Source organism: Calypte anna, chromosome 3 (assembly GCF_003957555.1).
Source record: "Calypte anna isolate BGI_N300 chromosome 3, bCalAnn1_v1.p, whole genome shotgun sequence".
NCBI lineage: Eukaryota > Metazoa > Chordata > Aves > Apodiformes > Trochilidae > Calypte > Calypte anna.
The window spans coordinates 100,739,681-100,756,054 of record NC_044246.1 but is presented as its reverse complement, the minus strand read 5'-3'; the positions used below and the strand labels follow the sequence as shown (position 1 = coordinate 100,756,054).

The 16,374-nt window shown below is 42.5% G+C and overlaps 1 protein-coding gene across 1 annotated transcript; it reads left to right on the top strand.

Annotated features, from left to right (window-relative positions):
- Positions 1 to 916: 916 nt before the first annotated feature.
- On the top strand, positions 917 to 16,336 carry PDIA6 (protein disulfide isomerase family A member 6). Its single transcript, XM_030446880.1, has 13 exons — positions 917 to 1,010; positions 3,788 to 3,929; positions 5,146 to 5,203; positions 5,974 to 6,100; positions 6,563 to 6,669; positions 7,991 to 8,124; positions 8,524 to 8,638; positions 9,556 to 9,696; positions 10,784 to 10,868; positions 10,965 to 11,037; positions 11,941 to 12,099; positions 13,941 to 14,037; positions 14,778 to 16,336. The coding sequence occupies exons 1-13, from the start codon at positions 977 to 979 to the stop codon at positions 14,844 to 14,846; spliced, it is 1,341 nt and encodes a 446-aa protein (XP_030302740.1). The 5' UTR covers positions 917 to 976; the 3' UTR covers positions 14,847 to 16,336.
- The last annotated feature ends 38 nt before the right edge of the window (positions 16,337 to 16,374 follow it).

Here is a 16,374-nt window from a genome sequence, read left to right as displayed (position 1 = left end):
ACTGCTTGAATCCAAGCTCTGCAAAAGCCTCTGTCTGGATCTATGCCCAGGGACATCACAGCCTCCAGCTCTGGTAACCTCCTGTAATATGCAGTCATCTGGGTGAAGGGGAGCAATCAGCTTTCAGAATCATTTGGTTTTAAAGCTTGTGAAGTGCAATGCTGTTTTTTTGTATAAAATAGTCGTACACATATTGTGCCACTGGACCCAAACTTTTCAAGTTTGGATGCAAGCAGGTTACCCAGGTTTTAACAGTGCTTCTGAGAGCATGCACCAGCCCTTCCCTCTCCTTGTTCTCGTTGCCCTGACTTACAGCAGATGCAGCTATGCTTATTTTTACCTTTACATGCAAGCTCGCAAATAGTTTTTTCTAATCTAGTTGCCAGTCCAACTTTTGACAGTGACACCATTTAGCCAGTCAAATCCTTGAGACTTTAGTGCTTTCAAGTACAAAAAGATGCTCGGAAACCAAACAGAAAAAACCCACTGTCCTTCATTCTCCTTGAAGGGCTACGTGGTTTCAGGCCAGCCCTAGACAACCCTCAGCGCTGAGGCGGGGAGTACGGAGGGTACTCTGGCTGTGGCAGAATCCTGGGAGGATGCTGAAAGGCGGCTAACAGGGCTCACCAGGTACGACCTCGTACGACCTCCCACGACCTCCCACGACCTCCTGCCCCCCGCCGCTCCCAGCCATCCCGCCGCCGCCCCGCTCCCAGAGCCCTCTCCGGCCCTTGCCCACGGGGGGCAGAGCCCCTCCCAGCCCTGCCCGGCCCCGCGGCCTCACTCCTTCTCCACCCCTCAGAGTTTCCTCCAATCACCTCGCAGAGCCTGACGCGGACGCCTCCTATTGGCCGTAACAGTGCGCGAGCGCCGGCACCGCCAATGGGCGGCGGCCACGGCGGGGAACGCGCGGCGCGTGGGCGGGGGGTGGGGCGGAGAGGCGCTCGTCGCGGCGGCCGAGGGAGCGGGGACAGCCATGGGGGCGCGTGCGGCGGGGAGGCTGTGGTGGGGTAGGAGCTGCGGACGGGACGGGGCCAGACAGGACCGGGCGGGATGGGGCGAGGCGAGGCGGGGCGACCGCTGAGGGGATGGGGGTGGTGGGGGCTGCCCAGGCTGCGGCTTCCCCCTTTCTGGCCCCGACCGGGGCTGTGGGCCCGCGGCGGCGGGAGGGCCCTGAGCAAGGGGTCGCTGGGGACGGGCTCGGAGCCCCGTCTTCCGCTCGGGGCCAGGGCTTGGGGCCGAGCAGGCCGCTCTCCGGGGTGGCCAGTGGCAGGGTGGGCGGCTGGGGGAGTGGGGAGCAGCGCCCGCCCGCCACGTTTGGGCAGTTCTTGGTCCGAGGCGTTCGTAGCAGCCGAGGTGGGGCTGGATGGGGGGATGTTGCTCAGGTAGGCGCCCTAAGGATCCCCGCGACAACAAAAAACGCAATGGTATTTACCTCCCACCCTAATAAACCCAAACACTTTGATTCCCAGTAAGCGGTGATGTTTTACTTGCTTGGCTGCTCTGGATTGGGATCTAGTGCTGTAGGGGCAGTAAGAAACTGATGACTGAAGACAAAGGGAGGAGTCCATGGGGAATTGTAGTTCCCCTCCCCCAGGTGCTTGGTTTCCTGTGCTGGATAAACCCGTGAAGTGGTCCCACAAGGGCCGCAGTGCAGACACCCCAAGGGTGCAGGTAACACCGCACAGGGCAGGCGGGAGAGGTTCTTGCTCGCTGCGTGCACCTTTGTAAGGATGTGATGTGAGAACTTGAGCACAGCTCTGTGGGAAGGTACATGTATCGAGGAGGAAGTTCACAGAATCATCATCATCCCGTAGTCAAAGCTTTTTTCCACAATTCAGAGTTAAAACTTGGCTTTTCAGTAAGGGCTTGTACTGCTCAGAGTGGTGCTTCGTTGGTTAAACAATGCTTCTGACTATGTAATTTGATTATTATTAGAACACAACTTTTGAAATCAGGTTATTGGAGATTTTTTTAATTGATGCCAAGAACAGATTTGCATTTTCTGGGCTTAGATGCTTGTAGGAAATGACCTTTTATTTGTTAAAAATGAACTAAACCTTGAATGTTTCATTATAGATAGAAAAATTATGCCACCAGTTCATGAGTCGTAGCTTAAAAAAAATGCAGTGATACTTTACTAGGTGAATTTCACCATGTGCTTTCATTTGTGGGTTTTCTTTAGCAGGTGTTTTTGCATAAGCTAGAACTTCAGTTTTTGAAGTGACAGAAATTGCTGAGTGAACTTTGCCCAGCTTCTAAATCTATTTTGCCAGACATCTCTTTAGGTGATGCCAAAATATACTGATTTCAATTCGATTGTATCCTTCCATCTAGAGAAGGATTTAGTGACTGTAACATTTTAGTAGCTTTTTTCCATCCCTATTTTCTTACTGTTGCCCAGCAGCAGCTGCTACTGTAGGTCACTGTAACATGCTGTGACAGGCACAGATCACCCTGGAAGTCAGTTGATAGTGCTGGTGAAGTGCTGTTTGTGTGTGGACATACTGAAGGCAGAGAGACAATGTAGCATGGAAATGGGGTGGTGGAAATGAACTGACACCACAAAAGAGAGTTTGGGTCTGAGGGCTAGAAGAAGCTGTTAGGAGGGGCAGTGTTGCCATAAAGGGTGATGAATTGTAGTGTGGTAATTCAGTCCTCATTTCTGGTTAAACAACCTGAAATTGCTATTTATGGCAGCTTCTCTCACCTGCAGAATATGTGTAATGAAACTGCCTTTTCTTGAGTAAAATTTATCAAGTGTAGGTGATGCTGTGCAGTCTGTGTACCATGTGCTGTAGGGTTTCTGCAACACTGAGCTGTATCTTCCTCTCACATTCAGTCTTGAGAAGAATGCAGCTTCCTATGCAAGTTATTAACCACTCAGAGCAAAGTTAAATATTTTTTGCCTGGTTCTGACTTTGATGTCAGAGCTTTTACTTCTCCCCTCAGTCTTTAGTATATTAAGAAAAGTATTTTGTTGTGTGGATTTTGGTACGAAGATACTTGTCATCTTTCATCAAGTAATCTCTTAGTCTGACTTGGCAGAAGGAAAGATTACAAGGTTTTATGTGCAAAGTCTCAAACAATAGTAAGATCTAAAAGTATGAAATCTTTTTAAGAAAAAAAATACTTCCTTATACACTTAAATATTTTTTTTTAGTTTTGAGCATTCTAAGAGTATTTGAGTTGTTAACCAGAGAGATTTAGCTGTTATTCTCCAGTTTGTCGTTAGAGATAAATCAGTGGTAGATTATGGTCCTCATAAGCAAGAATGAAGGAGCTCCTTACACTACCAGTGCATCAAGTGCTAGCCCTAAAATCAGCGTAACTGCTGTGACGAGATGGGACAGTCACACATCATGGGATCCTATGAAAGATGTGCTTGAGTGCCTGCTGTGCAAGAGGTGTGGACACTCAGTTTCTGTGAGAAAGAACTGAAATAAAATGTAGCTGATTCTGGTCATCTGCATGGAAATTCTGCTGGTCTTGTAGCAGTTGTTGTGGCAGCTTTGACAAAATACTCTCTTCAGAGCCGTAGCAGGAGTGGCATAACTCCAGCTAGCTTTAGGCACAGAAAAGATGCTGCATGTTCCTGTAGAACCATGATTTATGTGGAGAGGGAACACATGTATGTTGCCTTATCCTCTTTTTTCTCTGGTCAAGGTGGAATCCATTTCCCTGTTTTTTTCTTCTGCTGTGATGGGAAAGGAGATGATTTAGCCACAGTAACAGGAGAGCAATGACTGTTCTACAGGTGTGCTGATTACTTTGCTTTTTGTTCTAGGCACAGTGAGCTGCACGTTATTCCTGGCAGTTAATGGTTTATATTCAGCCAGTGATGATGTGATAGAACTGACACCAACTAACTTCAACAAGGAGGTCATTCAGAGTGAGAGCCTGTGGCTTGTGGAGTTCTATGCCCCATGGTAAGAACTGCAGCTGCATACCTGACTGTTCTTTCCTTGGAGTAGCAGCATAGGTGCTGATCAGCCCAGGGTTTCACTCAGGCATTGGCAGTACAGTTACTGGTATAATGGTCTCATGACTAGCAAAATAGCTGTATTTGGGATTCTTATTTTAAATATCATGGGGGAAATAGGCAGAAAGTTGGTTTCAGGTTGGTAAGTAGGCTGTAACAATAAGACCTTACGTGGCATTTTATTGCTTCAGGTTTTCTACTGAGATAAGTATTAAAAATTACCGATCAAAGTGCAATAGGTAATTTGCCTAGTACCTATTTTACATAGTACCTGTTTTACCTAATATTACCTAATTTACGTAAGAGGTAAAAATTAAAAAAAGCATCTCAATTCTGTCTTTCTGAACCCGATTCCAGTGTGAAGCCACAACTATGAATTATCAGTTAGAATTTCCAATTTCCACTGAAAAATGTGGATCTTCATTTAGCACTGCCATCTCCCATCCAGCTCATCTCCTAAACATGGAGTCTCTTCATCTTCCATGTAAACTCTGGTGATGGATGTTCCATCTCTGCACAACTCGGTGCTTTGCCATCCAAAGCTCCCCATTTTGGAGAAAAGGGACAGTCAATTGCAACAGCCTAACTGTCTGTTGTGAGAGATGCAGGGGGAAGCTTGCTGTGCCTCTCTTAACCTGCTGCTGTTTCAGCATTACAGGCAATAGGAAGCTTTCTTGAACAATGGCAAAAAAGTGTGTAAGTAGATTGGCAGCTCCTCTTTCCCTGCATATTTGTGATTATGTACTTGTTGCCATTCAGCTGTTGGTGTTCTCCCCCAGGCACCTCTAAGAAGGAGATGGTGTGCCACTTATTCTTTCTACTTAAGTTATCCTTAAAATTTATTCTAACTTGCAGCAAGCAGACTGATGTGTGGAAATCTGGGTTTTGGTGCTCATGTTTACCTCTGTGCTAGGAAAGCAAGGTCATGTTTGAGAGATATGTTTGTATTCACCTGTATAATACACATGGAGGTTTTACTTCAGAAGTGATGATGTAATGATGTTGTAGTATGTCCTCTTCCCTTCTTCTTTAGTAGATCTTAACTCTCCTACAGCTTGCTGTGGCTGTTCTGTAATAGCAAACCAAATAAGACCACTCTATGTTTTGTGAAATACTTGTGAGATCTGAATAATGATTTCTGTTGTGGTATTTTTTTCTAAAAGGTGTGGTCATTGTCAAAGACTAACCCCTGAGTGGAAGAAAGCAGCAACAGCATTAAAAGTAAGTTGAACTCTTCAAATTTGTTTGTGGCAGAGTGTTGAGGAGAGTTTGGCTCTTTGTCAGCTGGCTTGGGAACACGGAGGTGGGATTTGATCACCCAAAACCATACCCTTTCAGTCATGCTTGTCCAGCCAGAGATGTGGCCAGTCAAGAGGTGCTTAAAATTCAGGATTTTTGTAGTTTATTTCTTTTTAAAAGAGGCCATTATATTGTAGAGGAAGTGAGTCAATTCTGTCCCTGTGAATTCCCATTACTTTTTTCCTGGTCTGCTCTTAATAGCACCAGCAAGGATTAGAATTCAGCCATCCCCCAAAATAGCATGTTTCTCTTTTCTTCCTCACTGTCCTGGAACTTGCCTCTAAAGTACAGGAACAGCATGAACAGAATATTTGAAAACAGCTTTATAAGAATTTGATGGTATTTCTTTAATTACAGAAAACTTGATCATGTGGTGATTTGCTGAACTCTTGCCTAGGTAAAACATATTCCCCTTCTTAAATAAAACAAAATGACAACAACAAAAAAGCAATCACAAAAATGAAACAAATACAATTCAACACAAAAAACAAATCAAACAATTGAAAATGTATAAGAAAGAAACAGACAAATGTGGTGCTCTGCAGTTTAATGCTTTTGGGTGGAATAACAGCCCTCTTCTGGTGGCTGTTTTCTTACCCTCCTAATAACAGTCACTCCAGTTTGCACAGAGTATTAAAATGTATTAAATCATTGTAGAAATCTTAGGTTGTTGGTTTTTTTTCTTTTTGCAGGGTGTAGTTAAAGTAGGTGCAGTAGATGCAGATAAGCATCAGTCCTTGGGTGGACAATATGGAGTCAGAGGGTTTCCAACTATCAAGATATTTGGAGCCAACAAAAACAAAGCAGAGGATTATCAGGGTAAGTGCAATGCTTTTTCTTGTGTTGTGTCTAAAGCTTCCCTGAATACAGTAATCAAGTAGCTGTTAATGCTGTCTTGTGTGGTGTTTCCTTCCTGTCCAGTGCTCATAGCAACTCAGATGGGTGGGACTTGTTTGACTAAACTGTGTTTGTCTTAGTGTCAGTGAACAGTTCTACCTTCAGTCTGTAGCTGTTGGAGGTTGATAGGCAGTTCCAAACAATTAATCCTTTCTTCCTGTTTATGGGAGCTTGTCACAGTCTCCCCCCATCAGATAAGGCTGGGTAGTTGAAAAGTGGAGTGAAGTCAGTGCTGCTGCTTTAAGTCAGTGATGTCCTGCTACTAGTGCCAGTCCTGATTTTCCTGAAAAATCCATAGATGGAAGGATTAAGTTTGTAATTAAGTTAGGGCCTGCTTTAAACTGGCCTTCTGGTGATTAAATCCCTCACTTTGCTGTGTTGCAGGAGGCAGGACAAGTGATGCCATTGTTGATGCTGCTCTAAGTGCTCTTCGATCCCTGGTGAAAGACCGTCTCAGTGGCAGAAGTGGAGGATATAGTTCTGGGAAACAGGTATTTGAAGGAATATGTGGGTTTGTTTTCAACTAAAGACTGGCCTGTGCAAGAAATCAGGGCTTGTGTTCCTGGCTGTTCACAAATAATCCAAGTTGGAAGGGACCTCTGCAGGTCCCTCAGTGTGAGGTCAACTAAAGCAGGTATCTCAGGGCTGTGTCCTGACAAGTTAAGAGTATCTCCATGGACTGGGACTCCACACTGACTGCCCTATTTGGGCAACCTGTTCCAGTGTTTGGCCAGCCTCACAGTAGAAGAGTTAAAATGAAATTCTTGTATTTCAACTTACACCCTTAATTTTTGTCCTGTTACTGGGCATTGCACAGATGTGTCTGCCTTTGTTTTCTTTACTTCCCTTCACTCAGGTATTTTTGTGCATGGATAGGATCCACACTGAGCAATCCCAGCTTTCTCAACCTGTCATCATATGTCAGATGTGCAAAGCCCTTAATCGGCTTTGACCTTTGGCTGGCCTTGCTGCAGCATGTGCATGCCTCTTTATAGGGAGCTCAGAACCAGACCCAGCACTCTGATTATTTTGCACATTGCTGAGCAGAGGGAAAGATCCCCTCCCCAGCTGTGGCAGCTTGCTGATAGAGCAGCTCAGGATGCCGTTGGCCACCTTTGCCACAGGGGAGCATTGCTGCCTCATGTTTAGCTTGTCCACCAGAATTTCCAGGTCCCACTCTGAAAGATGCTTGCTGCCTAGTCAGTCTCCAGCAAGTACTGATGCATAGGGTTACTCTTCCCTAGGTGAATGACTTTGCCATCCAAATTTGAATTTTGAGGTCTATGTTAGGCTTATTTTCCAACTGGTTGAAGTAGCATTTGTGTAGTCCTAGTTAAGCTCTATGGATGTGGCTTTTTTTAATTTGAGAATGGTCTTCTGAAGCTGGCTTGCTTGATTTGTCCCTGAAGGTAAATTGAAAGTCTTCTGGCTGCTACTGATGTTTCTAAATCATGGAGCAGGTACATTCTGATGCCCTCAGGCTGGCCAGATAGAAGGCCATGCAGACCACCTTCTCTGGACTGAACCCTCTAATGTGTATTACACTCCATACATGTTTGGTTTGCCTGGAAACCCGTGGGGAAGGGGAGTTGCAGGGCACCTTGGAGTTTGGAGAGAGTGTTTTCTTGAAAGTGCTGTGGGAGTAGTCTGTGTGTATTGCAAGATCTAAAATGGGGAAGCTGAATGACCTAACATGGCCTGTTTTGTATTTTATTCAAATAAAGACTATTTGGTACCACATGACACACGAGGGCTTGTGTAGGAAACCAATTTTGGTTACCACTTATGCAAGAGTTTGTTTGTGTCTTACAGAGCCGAGAGAGTGGAGGTGGAGATAAGAAGGATGTGATTGAGCTGACTGATGACAGCTTTGATAAGAAGGTCATAAATAGTGACGATGTCTGGATGGTGGAGTTTTATGCCCCATGGTGTGGGCACTGCAAAAAGTAAATGACGTTTTTTGAGGTTTTTTTGACAATTCAGTTCCCATTAGTGCTTGTTCTTGTCCAATAGCATTAATCCCCTAAAAAAGACCTTGCATCTCTGATTTATCTGAAGAGTTTTCCGTAAGGTGTTGTAACAAAAATGTGTGGGCTTCTCCTGCTCAAGATATCTTGGTGCTGCTCTGGCTGCACTCCTTATGAGCAGTACTGTTGGTACTCAGATACAGAAGTTACATTGACCTTTCCTTCAGATGAGACTTCTGAGTCTCAAGTGGAATGATCCACCTAGCTGTCATTCATTACAGAGACCTTTTTCCTGAGTAGACTGTGCTAAGTTATGTTGGAATGTGGTATACTTGAAATAACTCTGAGCTTAGAGAACTCAAAAAATCTGTTTTTCAGTCTGGAGCCAGAATGGGCAGCTGCTGCCACTGAGGTGAAGGAGCAAACAAAGGGAAAAGTAAAGCTGGCTGCAGTAGATGCAACAGTTAATCAGATGCTGGCAAACCGATACGGGGTGAGTGTGCTCTTCAGTGGCTGCAGTTTCTTTTCCATCTCTAGTAAGTCAGAATTCCCTTTAATGTGTACCAAACCACTTCTTAACTTGGTACCACTTGAATGTTTTGTGCTAAAAATAATGTTAAGAGGCAGATACCATTTTTCCACAAATAATTCACTCAAGAATCTCAGTAAATAATAGGGGTGAGAGAAAAGGAATAAATCTGGAAAGTGCCAAAGAAAAAGGCTGCTTATTTCTCTAAGGTCTTGTATAGCTTTATCAGCTGAAGTGAAAGGTCTGTCCTTTCAGACTGTTTGTATGCTTGCTGAGCATCTCCAGAACACACACACACACCCCCCCGTACATCTTCAAGCCAGTTATCAGGGATCACTATGACAGTATCAGCTACCCAGACCAGCTGTGCTGTGGTCCCAGAGTGAACTCAATCTTTAATTTTTAATATAGTTCAGGGAGCTTACATAGTACTGCTTTGTTTCCCTGTAACTGCACGTGGCAGGAACACTGGACAAATTTTACTGGAGGTGTAGCAGGGGGAGCTTATTGTCCACTTGCTGCCATTTAGGTACAGTGCTGTCTCCTCAGAGACAAATCAGAAAACTAATATCTAAGAAATATGAAGAGGTAAGGTAGACATCCTGCTACTTAAACATGCAGTGTTTTGTGATTAAACCCTTGCTGATTCATCAGTCTTAAAGCTTGAAACAGTGTTTTAGTATATGTTAACCTTAATTTAAATTGTTGCACAAGTAGGAAGCTACAAAATTTTTCAAATTCAGTCATATCATGCTGTGAGACTTGATTGATATAGATGTTAAGTATCTTCCCTTTTTCTTAATCTATAACACATCAGAATAGCAGATGACTTTTGCCATAAATATTCATATTTGAGATGATGGCTTAAACTTGTCTTGCAGATTCGTGGATTTCCCACAATTAAAATCTTCCAGAAGGGAGAGGACCCTGTTGATTATGATGGTGGGAGAACTAGATCTGATATTGTTGCTCGGGCTCTGGATCTATTTTCTGATAATGCACCCCCACCTGAGCTCCTGGAGGTACCTTTACATCATTTTCTCAAATTGCTTTTCCATCATATACTTTGCAGCAGTTTTTACAGGACTGTAAAAACAAAATCAAGTGGCCTGAGAGTGCTATTCGTGCACTGTTATTCAACAGAATGTCAAGGATGAAAAGTCTGATCATTCAGCTGTTACTTCATTTTTACTGTAAATTTATTGACTGAAACAGTGTCAGAATTGACACAGTGAAGGCACTGACAGGGTGGTATCAGTGTATCTGAATGCTCTCTTAAGGAACGAGTGAAAAGGTTGGTTATGTGCCCCGTTTTCTTTTCTTGCAACAGGAGGGCAGAGTTTTGTCATTTTTAAGCCATCCCCTAGGAGCTGCATGATGACTTACCTTGCTTGTTGCCCAAAATCTCCCTCCTCTGTATGGTGATTGAGTTTCAGCTTGGTCTTCATAGATCTGAAATGGTGATCAGTTGTCTCCAAAGTGGGGTGCATACAAAACAATCCATTGAGGTGCAAGAAGAAAAAAGTACAAACAATAGGTTTTTTTCATCTTTGTCATCCTTTTAAAATACCTATTTTCTGTATACTTTTTAATGTACATAATCTTAGTACATCTGTATAATTGATATACATGTATTGGGGTTGTATGCTTAGAAATTCTTTAGCTGGTAGAGGTGCACAAGCAAAGTTTGGAGACCACCGAGGAAGATAAAAGGATTGATTCCTTTTTAAGATACATCTCACAAAACTGGTATTGCTCTGTTAATGTTGATTAAATGTCCCCACCTTCAGCAAACACTGCATCCTGCTGGCTTTCCTTATGCTAGCAGCACCATGAATGAAACCTACTGGCATATGCATAGTTCTAGGTGTGATGTGAGCTTTATTTGGTATTTATTTGGTACTGTTTGCTTTTGTTGCTGCAATTCTTGACAGAAGACTGAACACTTTGCAGTTAGCTTTGTTTTGTGGCACCAGTGAAGCAGAGAGGCTTGTAAGCTTTTGTGTCAAGTTGTTGCAATGGTGGCATTGATGGGCTGTTGAAGGGAAGTGCAGTCATAGCTGGGTAAGCAAGTCTCAGCCTCACTGACTTTCTGCTGCTTTCTTCTAGATAATTAGTGAAGATGTTTTGAAGAGTACCTGTGATGCTCATCAGCTATGCATCATTTCTGTGCTGCCTCATATTCTTGACACAGGTAGACATACAAACTAGCAGACTTCTGTATGAATTTGTCACTTTAAGCGTGTATTTGTTGTTTTTTTTAACTTTTACAATTCTGTCTAACAAACAGGAGCTTCAGGGAGGAATTCTTACCTGGATGTCATGTTAAAAATGGCTGAAAAATACAAAAAGAAAATGTGGGGGTAAGTGTCAGTGTAGACTGGTTGTACCTTTAGAGGCAATGGGATAGAATTTGTATGATAGTGATTCATCTGCAGATAAGAGTTGTTCCTGGTTCAAGATTATATATCTTGGAATTTTGCTACCTATACTGCAGGAGAAGTTGCTGTGGCTTTAGAATAAGCTGATTTTTTTTCTTTGTCTCCCTCTCAAATTCTGCATTTACAAGTGATATCTGGGCATCAATGAGTTTAGATTAAGCATCTTGTACTCTAGTCCTGAAGGCTAAGGGTAAATTGTTTAAGAAGTTTCATGCTCTTAAAGAAGCAGGCCAGAAGTCTGGCTTTTCTCTCAAGTGGAGGCTAGAATCTCTGGGAAATCAGTGGTTCTGACACACTGGCTGCTGGGAGAAGGGGGCAAAATGGTATGAAAGTAAGGAAATTCTGAGATAGGGTGATTGCAGAGGTGCCTTTGGGGATTTGTTAAGCATAAGAGGAACTGAAACCTGACCAGTGAGGAACTAATACTGAATTGAATACTATTCTTGTAGACCAGTAGTCTTGGCCAGAAATCCCCTATGGTAGGATTTAGGCAGTGCTTTGTCATGTTTATGTAGTTGATTTGAGCCATTTTAAACCTTGTTAAATACAGGCTGAAGGGCAGCAGTTTGTTCAGATTGGTAACAGTTTTTTCCCTGGACTATTTTTTTGTGGTTGTTCTGATTCAGCTTTCTGTGGCTGTGAGTGTGGAGCTGGTCTGGACTTTTCTTCTCTTCATGGTTCAAAAGTTGGGACCCTGCAGTAATAGTTGACACTGTCAAGGGCAGTTCTGAATCCAGCTTGAACTCTGCAAGGCTGCAGGATATGTGACTACAGAATAACTGTGGTGCCTATTCTAATTATTCCTTTTCTGTTTCCTGCCTTCAGGTGGCTGTGGACAGAGGCAGGTGCTCAGTCAGATCTTGAGACCTCTTTGGGGATTGGAGGCTTTGGGTATCCAGCAATGGCAGCTGTTAATGCCCGGAAGATGAAATTTGCCCTTCTGAAAGGATCATTCAGTGAGCAAGGGATTAATGAGTTTCTCAGGTATGAAATCTTAAAGTGATTTAAATCTTTTTGTAATTGGGCTGTGACTCTGTAGACCAAAATCAGGTTTTCCTGGATCAGACAAGACTTGCACAGTTAAGAGAATTAAGATGGCAAGCATTCACTGGAGTAAGGGAATTATTCCTGTGCGGATTGCAACTAATAAAGCAGTCAGTACCTTCTTGTGATGGACAGAATTAAGAAGTTGACAATATAGTCTTAATGGGAATCAGTAATCAATGCTACTTAATTCAAATTGTGCATTCTGATTAGTAATTAGTAACTGGGAAGTTCCTAGTTTGGGAATCTAAATAGGTGCTTTTGAGGTACTTGTTGCTGTTCATCTTTTTGGTTTGGTCTGGTCCTGTCTTCCCCATTCCCCTGGCATTTGATAATCCAACTGCAGCATTCTGTGAAAAGTCAGCAACTCTCTGCTCAGCACAAGCTCCCTAAAACTGTTTGCATAGCTGGGCAAGAGCCAGTGCTGAGAGGAAATGAATGGGGAGGTGAAGAGGACAGAGAGCAGCAGCACTGAACCAGAACATCTAAACTTAACATGGTCAAAGTGAAGTGGGAACTCTGCTTCTGGGTAAAACACCAGCTGCTATACAGTATGTAAGAGCCTTTGAGACCTCACATTAGCAGTGTTATTTCCATGGAGAATGGCAGAGGACACTCAGAATTGCAAAAGCAAATACAGTCTCTTGCCACCTTGCTGTAAGAAGGATGTTAACTGACCCCTGTTCCAGCTGGGTTAATGAAACCCATTCTCTTAACTTATATTCTCTTAACTGTGTAAGTCATCAGACTTCCTTCTCAATGCCAAAAAGGGAATTTTCTCAGAGGATAAAGAAAAACTTAGGATTCAGATGCAAGAAGAGTAACACTTCACAGTCTGAAAGAAATGTCTGCCTTTCTCAGATATAGCAAATTTTCTTGGTCTATAAAGTACATCTTAGTGAAGCTTCTCCCAATGGAGTTGATGTTGCTTCCAGGACACAACAGTCAGCAGCTTGTATTGTGTTAGATAATTGGGTTGGTATTGTCCTATACAGAGCTACACTTGCTAGAATAATCCCTCTTGACACTTGAAGCTCAGTTGTCCTGTTTAGAGAAAGCAGTGCAGTCACAGTTGGTGTATCTGGCTGTTAGCTTGCTGTGTGCAGCTTCTGTGATCTGTTAGGCTGTCTAAAGAGTGTGACCCCAGGTAAGGAAATCAGCACTGAGAAGAGCGTCAAAAAGACAGATTGTGCCTAAGGAGGAAAGCTTATTCAGTCTTTTTTTGCTTCAGGAAGAATGCAAAGGGATTAGTTCTTCAGGATTTTGATGTCAGGCTTTTTGAGGAAGCCTGACTAGCAACTGCAAGATGGAGTGTCTCAAAGCAGAACCTGGTTGCCTTGTACTCCCTGTAAGCTGCAGAGGCTTTGTCTCCACTAAAAATGATCTAAAAACTAGCAATTTCAAGTAACAGTTGCAGCTGACTTCCAAAATTAGAATTCTAGACTTCTCTTGGAGTTACTACAGCAACACACACTTACAGTGATAAACCATGTACAGTTCAAGGGGCTGTTTGTCCATGGTTGTTGTACTGCTGAAGTATGAATCAGTGTAGCAGACATAGTTTGTCTCCTTGGATCCAGTTGTACACTTGCAATGCTACTTTAAGGGCTCTTTCATTTTCTGCTTCACATTTTGAAAAGTTTTTGCTTCTGGACAGTTAAGATTTGTTTTACCAGATGAGATCTCAAAGCTAACTTCCTTTTATATGAAGCAGGCACTGTTCCAGGTTGATGGAGACTGGAGAGATTTCTTAAATTTAACTTTTACCTGGTTTTTCTTAGGGAACTCTCTGTTGGTCGGGGCTCTACAGCACCAGTGGGTGGTGGAGGTTTCCCTAAAATTCATTCAGTTGAACCTTGGGATGGCAAAGATGGTGAGGTAAGAGGTCCTCCATCTCTAAAGGTGCTGATAAATTGTGAGGTTCAGAAGTGACAAGATAGAGTAACTAAAAACTGGCAAGGTGAAAATTATTGTTCTTCAAAGATCCTGGCAAGTTGTGTTTGATTTCTCATTACCTAAATCCTGCCACCAGACCAAACAGCTATTCCTTGTCTGACACTGTGTACAGATCTTCTTGCCTAGCTGGCAGGATGTAATCTGAAAGCTGAGTGACTCAAGTCTGAAATGTGTTGTTCCCATGATGAGTGAGGAAGGTGGTAGTGCATGCATTCAACATCCAAATGCTGTGGAGACTTGGTTCTGCAATACAGAATCACAGAATCCCACAGAATATGCTGACTTTGCCATCAAAGTCTTAATGTCAGAAAGTTTGTAAGATAAAGCCTATGTCATAAATAGCATAGTGATTACGTATGTTCTTTAGGTTCTACAAAGTTACTTCAATCCTTGGATCTTGTTGAGCTGGAATTAAAATGCAGAATATGGTAGTAGCTTTGTTTTATACCTTATCTGTATTTGCCTTTATTTGGAGTATTTTTACTAGTAGAAAACAAACTTGTAAACTTTAATTACTTGTGTGCTTAATACACTTGGGGTTTTTATGAATGAAAGAGATGACAGATGGGAGCTTTACTCTTAGGATGAAGTAAGCATCTTTCAAAGTTGGTGATGATCTCAGGTGCTTTAAATGAGAGCTCAAAACCTTCCCTTTTTCACAGCTTCCTGTTGAAGATGATATTGATCTCAGTGATGTGGATATGGATGACTGGGATAAAGATGAGCTGTGAGATTTTCAGGAACTTCTTGGGAGAGTTTGTGCAGCAGTTTGCAACCTGGTTCACAGACAGATGGATATTCCAGTGGCCTTTTTGTGGAGAAATAGCATGTGACACACTGCTATTCAATGCACTGCAGCAGTGAACTGTACGCATCTCAAGAAAACATTGCAGAAATTCTATGAATTTTCATAACCAGTAAACTTGATTGTATTCTGTGTAACAAATATTTTGAGGACAACATGGATATTTCTTTGGAGCATCTTGGGTTTTATTTTGTGGGTAGTGTGCTGTTCGAGTGTTACTGGAGGCTGTTAGTGTAACCAATTTTCAATGTAATTTTTTTTTTCATGGAGGTGGAACCTGGTCAGCTTCTGTTTCAATTAAAGAATAAAAGTATTTTTGACACACAATGTTAGTCTTGTATACAGGTGCACATGATAAAAGCTATCCCATTTTGGATGACTATTGAACTGTATAATAGAAGCTGGTACAGAGAGAAGTCCTAAACCACCCCTTTCCTGTGAACTATCTTGACAGTTTGAACTGAAGCCTGATTAGACAATCTTAGTTTAAATACTCTCTAGTCTTCCTTTTCCTATTCCTTCTCAGGGGGTCTCTTTCTTTGTGCCAGACTTCATAAGATGATTACTACAATGGAAGTGGGGTTGCTGCTGCAATGAGAGACATTGGGAGCTGCTGGTCTTTTCCCCAGGGTTGGCAGAGAAGCTTATCACCTTTTTAGGGCATGAGGATTTCCAGGTGCTAATAGAAAAACACCATGGTGCTGTCTCTAGCAAATTGGATCTAATGTATCTTTGCTTTCCATCTGGCACTATTTAGATTTGAAATTGCTATTTCCTTGGAAGGGGATTCAGGACTGGGAATAGAGGTGGTTACAGCTGCTTTTTAAATAAAAATACCATTATATTTTGTTGCTTTTCATGTTTTCTGTGTCAGTGTCTAAAAAAGTGACCCTCATGATCAGCTTTTTCATACACAAGGAGTTAAAGAACTGAAAGTTTCCCCTCCTTTCAAGGAAATATTTGTCACCTAGTGTGTGTTAGAGACTTGCCCATACCTCATCCCTATGGAAGGCAGTGTAAGAGCCACTGGTAGCCAACAGTAACCTGACTGCTTATTTGGGGCAGGAGTCATCCCAGCAGATGAGATCTATTGGAACTGTTGTATCTGAAGTGTAGCAAGTGCTAAACTTAGTGTAGTGTGACTTCTAGTCCCAACTATTCCTAAATTCTACAGTGATTTTAAGGGTCTGTCTTTTTAAGCTTTTTCATTATTTTTTTTAAATTATAAAAAAAAAAACAAACCAAAAAAAAAAACCCCATGACTTTGGATTTTGCTCTGATGCTTTCTACTTTATTGTTTGCTTTGTTAGAAAAACAGGACTGTACACATCTATTAGGATCCATTAACCACCACACTTTAAATTGTTTTCTTTCAAGTCCAATGGATATTCAGTCTTTGTAACGTACAAAAAAAAATAAATACTACCATAGTACCTCCTGCCTCTGAAGTATGT

Coding starts and splice junctions, on each gene's coding strand:
- PDIA6 (XM_030446880.1), top strand. CDS start 977: ATGGGGGCGCGTGCGGCGGGGAGGCTGTGGTGGG. Junction 3,930..5,145: donor GTGGAGTTCTATGCCCCATG/GTAAGAACTGCA, acceptor TTTTTCTAAAAG/GTGTGGTCATTGTCAAAGAC. Junction 12,100..13,940: donor GGGATTAATGAGTTTCTCAG/GTATGAAATCTT, acceptor GGTTTTTCTTAG/GGAACTCTCTGTTGGTCGGG.